Source organism: Oncorhynchus masou, chromosome 9, assembly GCF_036934945.1.
Source record: "Oncorhynchus masou masou isolate Uvic2021 chromosome 9, UVic_Omas_1.1, whole genome shotgun sequence".
NCBI classification, from domain to species: Eukaryota; Metazoa; Chordata; class Actinopteri; order Salmoniformes; family Salmonidae; genus Oncorhynchus; species Oncorhynchus masou.
Genome location: NC_088220.1, coordinates 83,311,154 through 83,327,788, shown reverse-complemented (window position 1 = coordinate 83,327,788; position 16,635 = coordinate 83,311,154). Strand labels below are relative to the sequence as shown.

The following is a 16,635-nucleotide window of genomic DNA, read 5'->3' as shown; positions in this document are numbered from 1 at the left end:
CTCTGTGGAAATCGCATGGGCCTCAAGTGTAATCCATGCTTGAGACCTGGTTTTAGGAATTATAATTCTACTATTGTGGAGTGATGATAAATTAGAAGGTAGCTTTTTATTTTTATTTATTCGGAAGTGCTTTATAGACAAACACGGGAGAGTGTTCTCGTCTCACAGACAGCAAAGTTCAACCCAAATTTTGATATAAAACACAGTGTTGAGTTCTGTAGCACCCGTAATAAACCTGCGTGCGCAATGATAAGTAGCATCCAGCGATTTAAGTGTTGATGCCATAGCATGTAAATAATATCCCCATAATCTATAACGGACATAACATTAGCTTGTATCATTTGTCTTCTATTTGTAGAGGACAAGCATGTCCTGTTTCTATAGAGGAAGACTAGCTTGATTTTTAGCTGTTTACAAAGTTCGTCAATATGCATTTTAAAAGACAGTTCATCATCCAATCATATCCCTAAGTATTTATATGCAGAGACCTGCTTAATTCGAAAAACCAACCAAGCTCATAAGTGCAAGTGTATTTTCAACCAACTTTTTGAACCTATAGAACCTTTATTTGCATTTAAAACAAGTTTCAGCTGTATAAAATACCCTTGTAATATCTCAAAATATGTTTCCAATAGTGATAATGCTTGGTCAGCCGTTGAAGTACATGACAGTGTCATCAGCATATAAATGAATTTGACAAGTTCTTGTCTCATCACATATATTGTTTATGTAGAGAGTGAACAGTAATGGACCAAGTATAGAACCTTGAGGGACCCCTTTAACCAACACTAATGGCTATGACTGGATGACGTCGACTCTATCAGCCTGACTTCTATCCTTTAGATAGTCCTAAACCCAACGACAGGCATCCAATCCCAGTCCTATTGATGACAGCTTACCCAAAAGAATCGCATGGTCTACAGTGTCACAAGCTTTAGATAAATCTATGAAACAAGGCGGCACAGTACTTCCTATTTTCTAGGGCATTAGTAAAATCACTTTAACACTCTAGATTTGAACAATCTCTCATAATATTGGAATATCTAAAGTGAACCTGTGCCATGTTCCTAGTTACAATGTTACCAATGAATATCTGCTAAAACGTTGGTCATCTCTATCAGAGTAGTCCTACCTAACTGTATGATAAACCATATAGCTGAACGTTACAATGTTTTTTCCACTCAATCATTTCTTAATAACGTATATCATTGGATGTCTTCTCCATAAGGTGTTTCTTGGTGTTCTTCTCTGGCCGGAACAGAATAATAAAGCATTTAGGAACAAATAATAGAAAGAACAACCCAAAGCTAGAGGTGATGATGGCAAAGATCTCCACAGCTACAGTGAACTTCCCAGGAGAGCTGACATAAGCTGGGATAAAGGTGATCCAGACAGCACAGAATATGAGCATGCTGAAGGTGATGAATTTGGCCTCATTGAAGTTATCAGGCAGCTTTCGAGCCAGAAAAGCCAGCACAAAGCACAAGAGAGACAGGAGTCCTATATAGCCCAACACAGCCCAGAAACCAATAGCTGAACCCACATCACACTCTAGAATGATCTTTTCCTTGTAGGTAGTGAGGTTTTTAATGGGGAAGGGAGGGGACAGGACCAACCACAGAGTGCATATTATAGCCTGGACAAACGTGAAGGACACTACTGTCAATCTCTGCTGTGGAGGACCAAACCATTTCATGACATTACTGGCTGGAAGTGTAGCCCTGAAGGCCATCAACACCACTATTGTTTTCCCCAGAACACAAGAGATGCAGAGAACGAAGGTGATCCCAAACGCTGTGTGACGCAGCATACAGGACCAGTCAGAGGGCCGGCCAATGAAAGTAAGAGAACACAGAAAACACAGAGTCAAGGAGAAGAGCAGCAAGAAGCTCAGCTCAGAGTTGTTGGCCCTGACGATGGCCGAATGTCGGTGGCGGTAGAAGACAGCTGCCGTGGCGATGGCCAATAGAGCCCCGCCCACAGAGCAGGTGGTCAGGATGATTCCGAGGACCTCGTGGAAGGACAGGAACTCCACAGGCTTAAGGATACAGCGGTCTCTCTCAGCGTTGGGCCAGTACTCCTCGGGACAGATCAGACAGTCTGAAGAATCTGACCAGGACAAAACAACAGACATCAAATGTTAATAATAATAGATTCAGGTTTTATTTGTTTACAAATACATGTCCCACAATGCTGCACTTTGTCAGTTTACAATAAAGAATGTTGAATTAATTTGCAGCTTACATGAGAAAATAAGAACAGGAACATGATTGAAAGACACTACCTTTGTATTGCTGGTAATAGGAAGAAACGAGTACAATTAAACCGTGATAGAAATTACTACACATTTTTGCCAACTGTTCCTATAGTCCTACCTGATTTATTACTGATCTGTCCCTCTGCACATTGGATACAGTCATAACAGCATACAGGCTTTCCTGTCTGTACAGCCTTACGAGTGCCTGGGGGACAGCTCTCACTGCACACTGACACAGGTACTTGTGTACTGTTCTTTACCCAGGTGATTTCCCTCTCGATGGCAAGCCTCTGGTCAGGAGGCAGAGACCCATCATAGAACCCCACTGTCACAAACTCCATCTTCCCACTCTCCCGTCTCTGCCAGTTGACCAGCTCATAGGTGGCCACTGGGTCCCCGTTGGCATCGAAAGACACCTGGTACCCGTTACGAGAGAAGTTCACCCTCCTCAATCTCTCCAGGACCTCGGGGTTGGAAGGGAGAGAGAGAGAGGGGACGTGAGAGAAGGAGAGAGGTGTAGAGAGATGGAGATAAGGGAAGAGAGAGATGAGTGAGGGGAAGAGAGATTGAGCGATAGATGGAGAGAGGGGAAGAGAGAGATGAGAGATGGAGAAAGGGGAAGAAAGACGGAAAAGAGAGAAATTGAGAAAAGGGAAGATAGATGGAGAGAGAAAAAGAACATAAATTCAACTCAAATTTATCAGAAGTGTTACTTCAGAAGAAGTTGTAAAGTATAATGAGAACTCCTCGGCCTTCATACATGTAGTTGAAATAAACATATTTATCAGGAAATGATACTACAGACTTTTCATTCACCTGTGTTGGCTTCACATTTAGGTTGTTGTCACAGTTCACAGTGGAGTTTTCTCTCTCTTCACAAACGATGCTGTGAATGGCGTGTGCTATGGCATAAACAGCTTTATACACCATGTTAGTGACACGCAGCTGGGATGTATCTGTGTAGGGGGCCTGCAGCTGCTGTATATCCTCACTGCCATCACACACCTTCTCTTCAACCCCAACACCTGTAGATGAGGTCCCTACAGACAGACAGATAGATTGATAAATTTTTTTATTTTACCTTTATTTAACTAGACAAGTCAGTTTAAGAACAAATTCTTATTTTCAATGACGGCCTAGGAACGGTGGGTTAACTGCCTGTTCAGGGGCAGAACGACAGATTTGTACCTTGTCAGCACGGGTATTTGAACTTCCGGTTGCTATTCCACCGCTCGAACCACTAGGCTACCCTGCCACCGCAGATAGATAGATAGAGAGATAGATCGATAGATAGATAGATACCTGTCCCCAGCCTACAACTAAAGGCTCCCTCCCAGAACTCAGTGAGCAGGGGAGAGTTGGACACCTTCTGTGGGGAGAGGTCCAGGAGGAAGTCCCTGAGGCCGGGGATGACAGAGCGTTGGATGCCAAATCCGATGGCCCCGGCACAGAGGCCGAAACGCAGCATGTCTGGATCAGTGACCCAGGACTCACTCCCGATCCACTGGCGGGGTGGAGAGGGCAGGCGTTCCATCTCCCTCAGCAAGATTTTCATGTCCCTGTAGGATACAAATGCAACCACCACCCGGGCTGTGGAGCTGGGGAACATGATTATATCATATGCTTAATATGCTGGTCATGTTTGTCATTTACTGGAATGTCTCAGTGAAGTGAACATGAACATTAGTATTAATCAACACTTTTGACATGCAAATCATGTTGGTCTCACAGATCAGCTTTTGGAAAAGAGAGAAATTATTAACAATCATATTTTTTATAAATATGGGCTTGCATCTGTGTGAATGAAAAGTTCACAAGTTATCACGGATCACCTGCGGATCACGTCGGCCACCCGTTGCACTCTACTGAGTGGGTTGGTACGGGAGAAGGCTTCAGAATACTCCACACAGATACCCTCCTCTTGTGCTGCCTGCAGGAAAGCCGCCATCCCGTAATTACCGTAGTCAGAGTCGGAACGGACCGCCCCAATCCAGGTCCAGCCGAAGTGCCTGATGAGGTGGGCCAGAGCAGCAGCCTGGAACTGATCACTGGGGATGGTTCTGAAGAAGGTTGGATACTGTTTCTTATCACTCAGACACGCACAGGTGGAAAAGTGGCTCACCTAGTTAAAAACAGACAGTCGAAAACATGAGAAAGATCATCATGTCGGCCAAACAAGTTTTAGTTATTGGCAACTTCCTGCTTTTTTTGTTTAGCTGTGTTGTATGATGTTAGGGAGACATTAATAATAATAATGTATTGTTTTTCATTGTGCCAGATTGAAACGGATACATATTTCTGCCCGTTTCTATCTTTGTTGTTCTATTCATATTGATAATAGTATTATAAGACATACTGGTGTTGTGAAAAGCATGAGTAAAAGGTATGACACTAATCCCTAGTCTCCCATAACAACCTCGCCTATGAAAGGTAGTCCTCAGATCATGTTTTAATGCCTACAGAAGTTCTCCAGACTCATAGTCTTGAGTCTATGTTCAAATGCCTTTTTCCTCAAAATTTCATGAAAATTGGCAAATTAAAAGTTGAACTCATTCCTGAAGGAGAGGCAATAGAAATACAGTAAATTAAACAAAGCTGAATGATTTCTTTCCGTAGGAGATTACCTGAGGAATTCCAAAAGGGCCGATGATGCGCAACATGCTGATGGTAGGCGAGGAGGCAGACTCGCCCACGATAGCTGTTACTGTAGGCGACCCCGAGCACTGTTCTCCGGTATCAAACATTGGGTCCAGGCCATTAGCCAGATGGAAGGCCACATTCATGGCCATGGGGACCGTGTTGCACGAGTCGTGCACTTGATATCCGAGTGTGACACCCGGTAGGAGATCCGAACTGTTGTTTATCTCGTCAACTGCGAAGACCATGGTGCGCGAGAAGCGCAATTCACGGGAGTTCAAACTGTAAATAAAAGATAGGTGACTGAGCACCACTTGACTAAATGGTAAACTAGTCTATAGAATATATGGTTATACGAGGGCAAACATCTCCATATTTAGTCTTATTTTCCACTGTCTACAAGCCTACACATTTGATATCGGGACTTGAGGACACTGTAGTATAGCCTGCATTTGAAAATGTGACACTTTGTAACAGTAGTCTTTACCTACTCTCTCAGATACAAACACACTTTTTACCTGTCTTAAAAACACTGTTAATCTGTCTTTAAAACAATGGTTATATGTCTTTAAAATACTGTTTTCCTGTCTTTAAACACACTGTTTCCCTGTCTTTAACACACTGTTTATCTGTCTTTAAACACTGTCTTCGTGTCTTTAAAACACAATTTATCTGTCTCCCCACACAGCCCGAGTCCTGTCCCCTGTTCCCTCTTGCGTTCACTGACCTCCCTGTGCACTGCAGGGGCTCAGGCAGGCTGGTGAAGCTGTGATCCACAGTGTGCATATAGCTGTGGATGGAGAAAACACCCCCGATGACAAAGTCCCCGTCCTGGGAGAACGCCGGAGGACGAGGGGTGCCTTGGAGCTTGCATCTGACAGACTCCAGCTCAGAGGCAGAGGCAGACGAGAGCAAGGCGAGCCCACCAGCCACCACAGCTAGATGTAGTAGAACCAGACTACCAGCCAGACTTGGATCCAGAGCAGGAGACGGAGAGAGCCTCATTCCTCTGATGTGTAGAGGGTATGGGGTAGCACAGCGCCACACAAACCTTCATAGGTCAGGTTACCTCTCTTCTCTGGGTTAAATACCCACTGTACCTCTGTGGGGATTACTCTAGGGGCCACACTGTGGGTATGGCCATGCCAGGGAGGGAGGGGTTAGAAGCTGCTCTGCTCACCCTGCTTCTTTCAGCTATAGAGATGTACCAGTATCAGAACTACGTTGACTGGAATGGTTTAGATAGACATAAACATACATTAGACACAGAACAACCATGAGCCTCTCTTATATTTCTCTTACGGTCTAGTGCTCTTGGCAAGCTGGTTCTTCACTGTATTTATTCAAAAGTCTAATCAATGTTTCACTTTACCTGAGGTATATTTCCTCTATAGTCTAGCTGCCTCTTTTATTTTCCCCCTACAATCTAGTCCTCTGGCATTCAGGCACTACTCAGTACTTCCCATATAGTCTAGTCTTCTTGGTACGCTGGCAGTACACAGTATTTATTCAAAAAGTCTAGTCCTATTGGTACGCTTCTTCTCTTATATTTCTCCTACAGTATAGTCCTCTTGGTACGCTTCCTCTCTTATATTTACCCAAAAGTGTAGTCCCCTTGGTACGCTTCCTCTCTTATATTTCCCCTATAGTCTAGTCCTATTGGTACACTTCCTCTCTTATATTTCCCCTACAGTATAGTCCTCTTGGTACGCTTCCTCTCTTATATTTACCCAAAAGTGTAGTCCCCTTGGTACGCTTCCTCTCTTATATTTCCCCTATAGTCTAGTCCTATTGGTACACTTCCTCTCTTATATTTCCCCTACAGTATAGTCCTCTTGGTACGCTTCCTCTCTTATATTTCCCCTATAGTCTAGTCCTATTGGTACACTTCCTCTCTTATATTTCTCCTACAGTATAGTCCTCTTGGTACGCTTCCTCTCTTATATTTACCCAAAAGTGTAGTCCTCTTGGTACGCTTCCTCTCTTATATTTACCCAAAAGTGTAGTCCCCTTGGTACGCTTCCTCTCTTATATTTACCCAAAAGTGTAGTCCTCTTGGTACGCTTCCTCTCTTATATTTCCCCTACAGTCTAGTCCTCTTGGTAAGCTTCCTCTCTTATATTTACCCTACAGTCTAGTCCTCTTGGCACGTTGCCTTACAGTTAAAGTCAGAAGTTTACATTCACCTTAGCTAAATACATTTAAACTCAGTTTTTCAAAATTCTTAACATTTTATCCAAGTAAAAATTCCCTGTTTTAGGTCAGTTAGGATCACCACTTCATTTTAAGAATGTGAAAAGTCAGAATCTAGTCGAGAAAATTATTTATTTCAGCTTATATTTCTTTCATTACAATCCCAGTGGGTCAGAAGTTTACATACACTCAATTAGTATTTGGTAGCATTGCCTTTAAATTGTTTAACTGTGTCAAACGTTTTGGGTAGCCTTCCACAAGCTTCCCACAATAAGTTGGGTGAATTTTGGCCCATTCCTCTTGACAGAGCTGGTGTAACTTGATTGCCCATGCTTTTTCAGATCTGCCCACAAATGTTCTATTGCACCATTGAGGTCAGGGTTTTGTGATGGCCACTCCAATACCTTGACTTTGTTGTCCTTAGGCCATTTTTGGAAGTATGCTTGGGGTCACAGTACATTTGAAAGACCCATTAGCAACCAAGCTTTAACTTCCTGACTGATGTCTTGAGATGTTGCTTCAATATATCCACAGAATTTTCTCGCCTCATGATGCCATCTATTTTGTGAAGTGCAACACTCCCTCCTGCAGCAAAGCAACCCCACAACATGATGCTGCCACCCCCGTGCTTCACGGTTGGGATGGCGTTCTTCGGCTTGCAATTCTCCCCCTTTTTCCTCCAAACATAACGATGGTCACCATATTTTTCCCTGCGTGCAGTTGGAAATTGTAGTCTGGCATTTTTATGGCATTTTTGGATCAGTGGCCTCTTCCTTGCTGAGCGGCATATCAGGTTATTTTGATATAGGACTTGTTTTTACTGTGGATACAGATATTTTCAGACATCTTCACAAGGTCCTTTGCTGTCAGGAGGCTGTGTTCTGGGATTGATTTGCACTTTTGTCTGATTCTTGTTTGTGTTTTTTGACCAAAGTATTTTAATCTCTAGGAGACAGAACGCGTCTTCTTCCTGAGTGGTATGACGCCTGCATAGTCCCATGGTGTTTATACCTTCATACTATTGTTTGTACAGATGAATGTGGTACCTTCAGGCGTTTGGAAATTGCTCCCAAGGATGAACCAGACTTGTGGAGGTCTACAAGTTTTTTTCTGATTTGATTTGACCATCATGTGAAGCAAAGAGGCACTGAGTTTGAAGGTAGTCCTTGAAATACATCCACAGGTACACCTCCAATTGACTCAAATGACGTCAATCAACCAATCAGAAGCAACTAAAGCCATGAAATATTTTTCTGGAATATTCCAAGCTGTTTAAAAGCACAGTCAACTTAGTGTATGTAAACTTCTCAGCCACTGGAATTGTGAAACAGTGAATTATAAGTTAAATAATCTGCCTGTAAACAATTGTTGGAGGGATTACCGAGATGTCCTGACAGACTTGCCTAAACTATAATTTGTTAACAAGAAATGTGTGGAGTTGTTGAAAAACGAGTTGAAATGACTCCAATCTAAGTGTATGTAAACTTCACACTTCAACTGTGTATGAAAATGTTTTATTATATTATTATCATACATTAATTGATGAATTACTGATCAATTGATTACTGATTACTGATTATTGATCAATTGAACACATGCACTTCAATGTTATATCAATTCATATAGGAATAAAGCTTTTCTCCAACAACATGGAAGTGGTTCCACCCTGTAGGCTACTGCTAATCCCATCATTTAGCAGGTCAAAATAGATTTAAAAAAAAAACAAAATGTATACCTTCATTTCAACAAGGAACACAGCCTGAGACCAAGGTCTCTGTTACAGCTGGGCTCTGCGTATACATGTTTACACATACAGTTTATGTACAATGATTAAAAAACTAAACTAAACAAGACAAACAAAACAATCACAGATAACACAATAAAAATAAAGCAAGAGAATTAATTTACACGTAGGTTATTCTACTAACAGCACAATAACTTGTCTTTCCCGAAACAGTTACAAGCAATTCAAAAATAAAAATGCTCCAATAAATATTTAAAATGATCAAGGGGGACAAGAGTCTCAAGTTTAAGTTTAGTCTGCAGGCTATTCCATAGGCAAGGAGCGTATTAGGAAAAGGCAGCCATACCCAACTCTGTGGAAATCACATGGGCCTCAAGTGTAGTCCATGCTTGAGACCTGGTTTTAGGATATATCATTCTAATATTGATGAGTGATGATAAATTAGAAGGTAGCTTTCAGTGTTGATGCAGTTGCATGCAGGTAAATAATATCCCAATAATCAATAACAGACATAAAAGTAGCTTGCATCATTTGTCTTCTATTTGTACAGGACAAGCATGTCCTGTTTCCATAGAAGCCGAGCTTGATTTTTAGCCGTCTACAAAGTTTGTCAATGTGCATTTTAAAAGAGTTTATCATCCATTCATATTTATATGCAGAGACCTGATTCATTCGAGAACCATCTAAGCTCGTAAGTGCAAGTGTATTTTCAACCAACTTTTTGAACCTTAATTAAAATCATAAAATGTGTTTTCTTTGCATTTAAATCCAGTTTCAGCTGTATAAAATACACTTGTAATATCTTAAAATCTGCCTCCAATAGTGATAATGCTTGGTCAGCCGTTGAAGCGATAGAGTACATGACAGTGTCATCAGCATATAAATGAATTTGACACTTTCTTATCTCATCACCGATATTGATGATGTAGAGAGTGAACCAAGTATAGAACCTTGTGGGACCCCTTTAACCAACTCCAATGGCTTTGACTGGATGCTGTCAACTCTAACAGCCTGACTTCTATCCTTTATATAGTCATGAAACCAACGCCAGGCATCCAATCCCAGTCCTATTGACGACAGCTAACCCAAAAGAATCGCATACTTGACAGTGTCAAAAGCTTTAGATAAATCAATGAACAAGGCGACTAGGGCATTAGTAATATAATTTTAACACTCTAGATTTCACCAAACTCTCAAAACATTGGAATATCTAAAGTGAACCTGTGTCATGTTACTAGTTACAATGTTACCAATGATCACCTGCTAAAACGTTGGTCATCTCTGTCAGAGTAGTCCTCCCTAACTGTATGATAAACCATAAAGCTGAACGTTAAAATGTTTTTTCCACTCAATCATTTCTTAATAACGGATATCATTGGATGTCTTCTCCATAAGGTGTTTCTTGGTGTTCTTCTCTGGCCGGAACAGAATAATAAAGCATTTAGGAACAAATAATAGAAAGAACAACCCAAAGCTAGAGGTGATGATGGCAAAGATCTCCACAGCTACAGTCAACTTCCCAGGAGAGCTGACATAAGCTGGGATAAAGGTGATCCAGACTGCACAGAATATGAGCATGCTGAAGGTGATGAATTTGGCCTCATTGAAGTTATCAGGCAGCTTCCGAGCCAGAAAAGCCAGCACAAAGCACAAGAGAGCCAGGAGTCCTATATAGCCCAAAACAGCCCAGAAACCAATAGCTGAACCCACATCACACTCTAGAATGATCTTTTCCTTGTAGGTAGTGAGGTTTTTAATGGGGAAGGGAGGGGACAGGACCAACCACAGAGTGCATATCATAGCCTGGACAAACGTGAAGGACACTACAGTCAATCTCTGCTGTGGAGGACCAAACCATTTCATGACATTACTGGCTGGAAGTGTAGCCCTGAAGGCCATCAACACCACTATTGTTTTCCCCAGAACACAAGAGATGCAGAGAACGAAGGTGATCCCAAACGCTGTGTGACGCAGCATACAGGACCACTCAGAGGGCCGGCCAATGAAAGTAAGAGAACACAGAAAACACAGAGCCAAGGAGAAGAGCAGCAGGAAGCTCAGCTCAGAGTTGTTGGCCCTGACAATGGCCGAAGTTCGATGGCGGTAGAAGACAGTTGCCATGGCGATGGCCAGACAAGCCCCGCCCACAGAGCAGACGGTCAGGATGATTCCGAGGACCTCGTGGAAGGACAGGAACTCCACAGGCTTAAGGATACAGCGGTCTCTCTCAGCGTTGGGCCAGTACTCCTCGGGACAGATCAGACAGTCTGAAGAATCTGACCAGGACAAAACAACAGACATCAAATGTTAATAATAACAGATTCACTACTTTACCTTTGTTGTGCTGTTAATATGAATAAACCACTACTTTGTAAACCGTTATAGAATTTACTACACATTCTATGCCAACTGTTCCTATAGTCCTACCTGTGTTATTACTGATCTCTCCCTCTGCACATTGGATACAGTCATAACAGCATACAGGCTTTCCTTTCTGTACAGCCTTACGAGTGCCTGGGGGACAGCTCTCACTGCACACTGACACAGGTACTTGTGTACTGTTCTTTACCCAGGTGATTTCCCTCTCGATGGCAAGCCTCTGGTCAGGAGGCAGAGACCCATCATAGAACCCCACTGTCACCAACTCCATCTTCCCACTCTCCCGTCTCTGCCAGTTGACCAGCTCATAGGTGGCCACTGGGTCCCCGTTGGCATCGAAAGACACCTGGTACCCGTTACGAGAGAAGTTCACCCTCCTCAATCTCTCCAGGACCTCGGGGTTGGAAGGGAGAGAGAGAGAGGGGACGTGAGAGAAGGAGAGAGGTGTAGAGAGATGGAGATAAGGGAAGAGAGAGATGAGTGAAGGGAAGAGAGATTGAGCGATAGATGGAGAGAGGGGAAGAAAGATGGAAAGAGAGAAATTGAGAAAAGGGAAGATAGATGGAGAGAGAAACAGAACATAATTTCAACTCAAATTTATCAGATGTGTTAATTCAGAAGAAGTTGTAAAGTATAATGATATAATGAGAAATCTTTGGCCTTCATACATGTTGTCTATATAAACATTTTTAACTGGAAATTATACTACAGACTTGTCATTCACCTGTGTTGGCTTCACATTAAGGTTTTTGTCACAGTTCACAGTGGAGTTTTCTCTCTCTTCACAAACAATGCTGTGAATGGCGTGTGCTATGGCATAAACAGCTTTATACACCATGTTAGTGACACGCAGCTGGGATGTATCTGTGTAGGGGGTCTGTAGCTGCTGTATATCCTCACTGCCATCACACACCTTCTCTTCAACCCCAACACCTGTAGAGGTCCCTACAGACAGACAGACAGACAGACAGATAGATAGATAGATAGGTAGATAGATAGATAGATAGATAGATAGATAGATAGATAGATAGATAGATAGATAGATACCTGTCCTCAGCCGACAGTCAAAGGCTCCCTCCCAGAACTCAGTGAGCGTGGGAGACTTGGACACCTTCTGTGGGGAGAGGTCCAGGAGGAAGTCCCTGAGGCCGGGGATGACAGAGCGTTGGATGCCAATTCCGATGGCCCCGGCACACAGTCCGAAGTGCAGCATATCTGGATCAGTGACCCAGGACTCGCTCCCGATCCACTGGCGGGGCGGAGAGGGAAGGCTTTCCATTTCCCTCAGCAGGATTTTCATGTCCCAAGAGGATACAAATGCAACCACCACCTGGGCTGTGGAGCTGGGGAACATGATTATATCATATGCTTAATATGCTGGTCATGTTTGTCATTCACTGGAATATCTCAGTGAATTGAACATTAGTATTAATCAACACTTTTGACATGCTTAAGATATGCAAATCGTGTTGGTCTCACAGGGTGGCAGTGTAGCCTAGTGGTTAGAGCGTTAGACTTGTAATCGGAAGGTTGCAAGTTCAAACCCCTGAGCTGACAAGGTACAATTCTCTCCGACTGTCCCTGAACAGGCGGTTAATCCACTGTTCTTAGGCCGTCATTGAAAATAAGAATTTGTTCTCAACTGACTTGCCTAGGTAAAATTAAATCAGCTTTTGGAAAAGAGAGAAATTAATGACAATAGTATTTTTTTTATAATTATGGTCTTGCATTTATATGAATGAAAAGTTCACAACTAATCATGGATCACCTGCGGATCACGTCGGCCACCCGTTGCACTCTGCTGAGTGGGTTGGTACGGGAGAAGGCTTCAGAATACTCCACACAGATACCCTCCTCTTGTGCTGCCTGCAGGAAAGCAGCCATCCCATAATTACCGTAGTCAGAGTCGGAACGGACCGCCCCAATCCAGGTCCAGCCGAAGTGCCTGATGAGGTGGGCCAGAGCAGCAGCCTGGAACTGATCACTGGGGATGGTTCTGAAGAAGGTTGGATACTGTTTCTTATCACTCAGACACGCACAGGTGGAAAAGTGGCTCACCTGGTTAAAAACAGACAGTCGAAAACATGAGAAAGATCATCATGTCGGCCAAACGAGTTTTAGTTATTGGCAAACTTCCTGCTTTTTTGTTTAGATGTGTTGTATGATGTTAGGGAGACATTAATGATATTAATGTATTGTCTTTCATTGGGCCAGATTGAAACGGATACATATTTCTGCCCGTTTCTATCTTTGTTGTTCTATTCATATTGGTAATAGTATTATAAGACATACTGGTGCTGTGAACAACATGAGTAAAAGGTGTGACACTAATCCCTGGTCTCCCATAACAACCTCGCCTATGAAAGACCATGTTTTAATGCCACTAGATGTTCTCCAGACTCATAGTCCTCAGTCTATGTTTAAATGCCTTTCTCCACATAATTTCACACATAAATGTATATTCCTGAAAGAGAGGCGAACATATAAGTTAAAAGTTTAACTCCTTTCTGAAGGAGAGCAGAATATAAAGTAGGAAAACAGTAAGTTTAAAATATGCTGAATGATTTCTTTCCACATTAGTTTACCTGAGGAATTCCGAAAGGGCCGATGATGCGCAACATGCTGATGGTTGGTGTGGAGCCAGACTCGCCAACGATAGCTGTCACTGTAGGCGACCCCGAGCACTGTTCTCCGGTATCAAACATGGGGTCCAGGCCGTTAGCCAGCTGGAAGGCCACATTCATGGCCATGGGGACCGAGGTGCACGAGTCGTATACTTGATAACCAAGCGTGACACCCGGTAGAAGGTCTGAACTGTTGTTTATCTCCTCAACTGCGAAGACCATGGCGCGCGAGAAGCGCAACTCACGAGTATCCAAACTGTAAATAGAAGGTAGGTGAGTGAGCACCACTTGACTAAACGGTAAATTAGCCGATAGAATATATGGTTATACATCTTCATATCTAGCCATATTTTCCACACTCTCTACATGCCTACACATTTGATAACTGTAATTGAGGACATTGTAGTATCGCCTGCATTTGAAAATGTGACACTTTGTAACAGTAGGCTTTATCTACTCTCTCAGACACAAACACACTGTTTATCTGTCTTTAAAACACTGTTTACCTGTCATTAAACACACTGTTTATCTGTCTTTAAACAGTGTGTCTCCGTGTCTTTAAAACACAATTTATCTGTCTCCCCACACAGCCACAGTCCTGTCCCCTGTTCCCTCTTGCGCTCACTGACCTCCCTGTGCACTGCAGGGGCTCAGGCAGGCTGGTGTAGCTGTGATCCACAGTGTGCATGTAGTTGTGGATTGAGAAAACACCCCCGATGACAAAGTCCCCGTCCTGGGAGAACGCCGGAGGACGAGGGGTGCCTTGGAGCCTGCATCTGACAGACTCCAGCCCAGAGGCAGAGCTAGAGGCAGATGAGAGCAAGGCAAGCGCAGCAGCCATCACAGCTAGATGTAGCAGAACCAGACTACCAACCAGACTTGGATCCAGAGCAGGAGACGGAGAGAGCCTCATTCCCCTGATATGTAGAAGGTACGGAGTAATACAGCGCCACACAGACCCACATAGGTCAGGATATCTCTCTTCTCTGGGTTAAATACCCATCGTACCTCTGTGGGGATTCCTCTGGGGGCCACACTGTGGATATGGCCATGCCAAGGAGGGAGGGGCTAGAGGCTGCTCCGCTCACTCAGTTAGGTTCTGCTTCTTTCAGCTATAGAGAGTGTACGCACCAGCATCAGAACTGACTGTAATGGTTTAGATAAACATACATTAGAAACAAGAACCACAAGCCTCTCTTATATTTCTCGTACTGTCTAGTGCTCTTGGCACGCTGGCACTGCACAGTATTTACCCAACAGTCTAGTCCTCTAGGCACTTAAGCGCTTCACAGTATTTCTGCTATAGTCTAGTCCTCTTGGTAAGCTTCCTCTCTTATATGTCCCCAACAGTATAGTCCTCTTGGTAAGTTGCCTCACTTACAGTTGAAGTCAGAAGTTTACATTCACCTTTGCCAAATACATTTACACTCAGTTTTTCAAAATTCCTGACTTTTAATCCAAGTAAAAATTCCCTGTTTTAGGTCAGTTTGGATCACCACTTAATTTTAAGAATTTGAAAGTCAGAATAATAGTAGAGAAAATTATTTATTTCAGCTTTAATTTCTTTCAGCAAATTCTCAGTAGGTCAGAAGTTTACATACACTCAATTAGAATTTGGTAGCATTGCCTAAAAATTGTTTAACTTGGGTCAAACGTTCTGTGTAGCCTTCCACAAGCTCCCCACAATAAGTTGGGTGAATTGTGGCCCATTCCTCCTGACAGAGCTGGTGTAACTGAGTCAGGTTTGCCGGCCTCCTCGCTCGCACATGCTTTTTCAGTTCTGCCCGCATATGTTCTATTGCATTGAGGTCAGGGCTTTGTGAAGGCCACTCCAATACCTTGACTTTGTTGTCTTTAGGCCATTTTTGTCACAACTTTGGAAGTATGCTTGGGGTCACTGTACATTTGGAAGACCCATTAGCATCCAAGCTTTAACTTCCTGACTGATGTCTTGAGATGTTGCTTCCATATATCCACATAATTCTATCTCCGCATGATGCCATCTATTTTGCGAAGTGCACCAGTCCCTCCTGCAGCAAAGCAACCTCACAACATGATGCTGCCACCCCGTGCTTCACGGTGGGGATGGTGTTCTTTGGCTTGCAAGACTCCCCCTTCTCCTCCAAACATAACGATGGTCACTTTGTCCCCATGTGCAGTTGCAAACAGTAGTCTGGCATTGTTATGGTGGTTTTGGAGCAGTGGCTTCTTCCTTGCTGAGCGGCCTTTCGGGTTATGTCAATATAGGACTCGTTTTACTGTGGATATAAATACTTTCGTACCTGTTTCCTCCAGCATCTTCACAAGGTCCTTTGTTGTTGTTCTAGGATTGATTTGCACTTTTCGCACCAAAGTACGTTAATCTCTAGGAGACAGAACACATATTCCTCCTGAGCGGTACGACGCATGCGTTGTCCCATGGTGTTTTTACTTGCGTACTTGGCACGGTTGTCGTAAGAACTGGACCAAGGCGCAGCTGATATTGAGTACCACATATTTATTCCAAAGTAAACGAACAACGGAACGTGACTACATGGAACACATGGAACACATGCACAAACACAAAATAATATCCCACAAACACAGGTGAGACAAATACCTACCTATATATGATCCCCAATTAGAGACAACGATTATCAGCTGCCTCTAATTGGGAATCAAACAAAACACCAACATAGAAAATAAAATATCGAACACAATATAGAAATTATAAACTAGAATAACTCCTAGTCACTTACTGACTTACTAACCATAGAGAAACAAGGGCGTGACAGTACTATTGTTTGTACAGATGAACGTGG

General features: G+C 43.1%; 2 protein-coding genes across 2 annotated transcripts; both read right to left on the bottom strand.

The window, feature by feature from the left end:
- Positions 1-1,192: 1,192 nt before the first annotated feature.
- Positions 1,193-6,157, bottom strand: LOC135545332 (extracellular calcium-sensing receptor-like). Its single transcript, XM_064972949.1, has 8 exons — positions 6,138-6,157; positions 5,622-5,810; positions 4,882-5,176; positions 4,090-4,379; positions 3,560-3,855; positions 3,074-3,297; positions 2,376-2,721; positions 1,193-2,109 (listed from the first exon to the last, which is right to left on the bottom strand). The coding sequence occupies exons 1-8, from the start codon at positions 6,152-6,154 to the stop codon at positions 1,193-1,195; spliced, it is 2,574 nt and encodes an 857-aa protein (XP_064829021.1). The 5' UTR covers positions 6,155-6,157.
- Positions 6,158-10,190: 4,033 nt separating this feature from the next.
- Positions 10,191-14,675, bottom strand: LOC135545331 (extracellular calcium-sensing receptor-like). Its single transcript, XM_064972948.1, has 7 exons — positions 14,464-14,675; positions 13,796-14,090; positions 12,979-13,268; positions 12,258-12,553; positions 11,935-12,155; positions 11,259-11,604; positions 10,191-11,107 (listed from the first exon to the last, which is right to left on the bottom strand). Exons 1-7 carry the CDS (start codon positions 14,673-14,675, stop codon positions 10,191-10,193), a joined length of 2,577 nt encoding a protein of 858 aa, XP_064829020.1.
- Between the last annotated feature and the right edge of the window lie 1,960 nt (positions 14,676-16,635).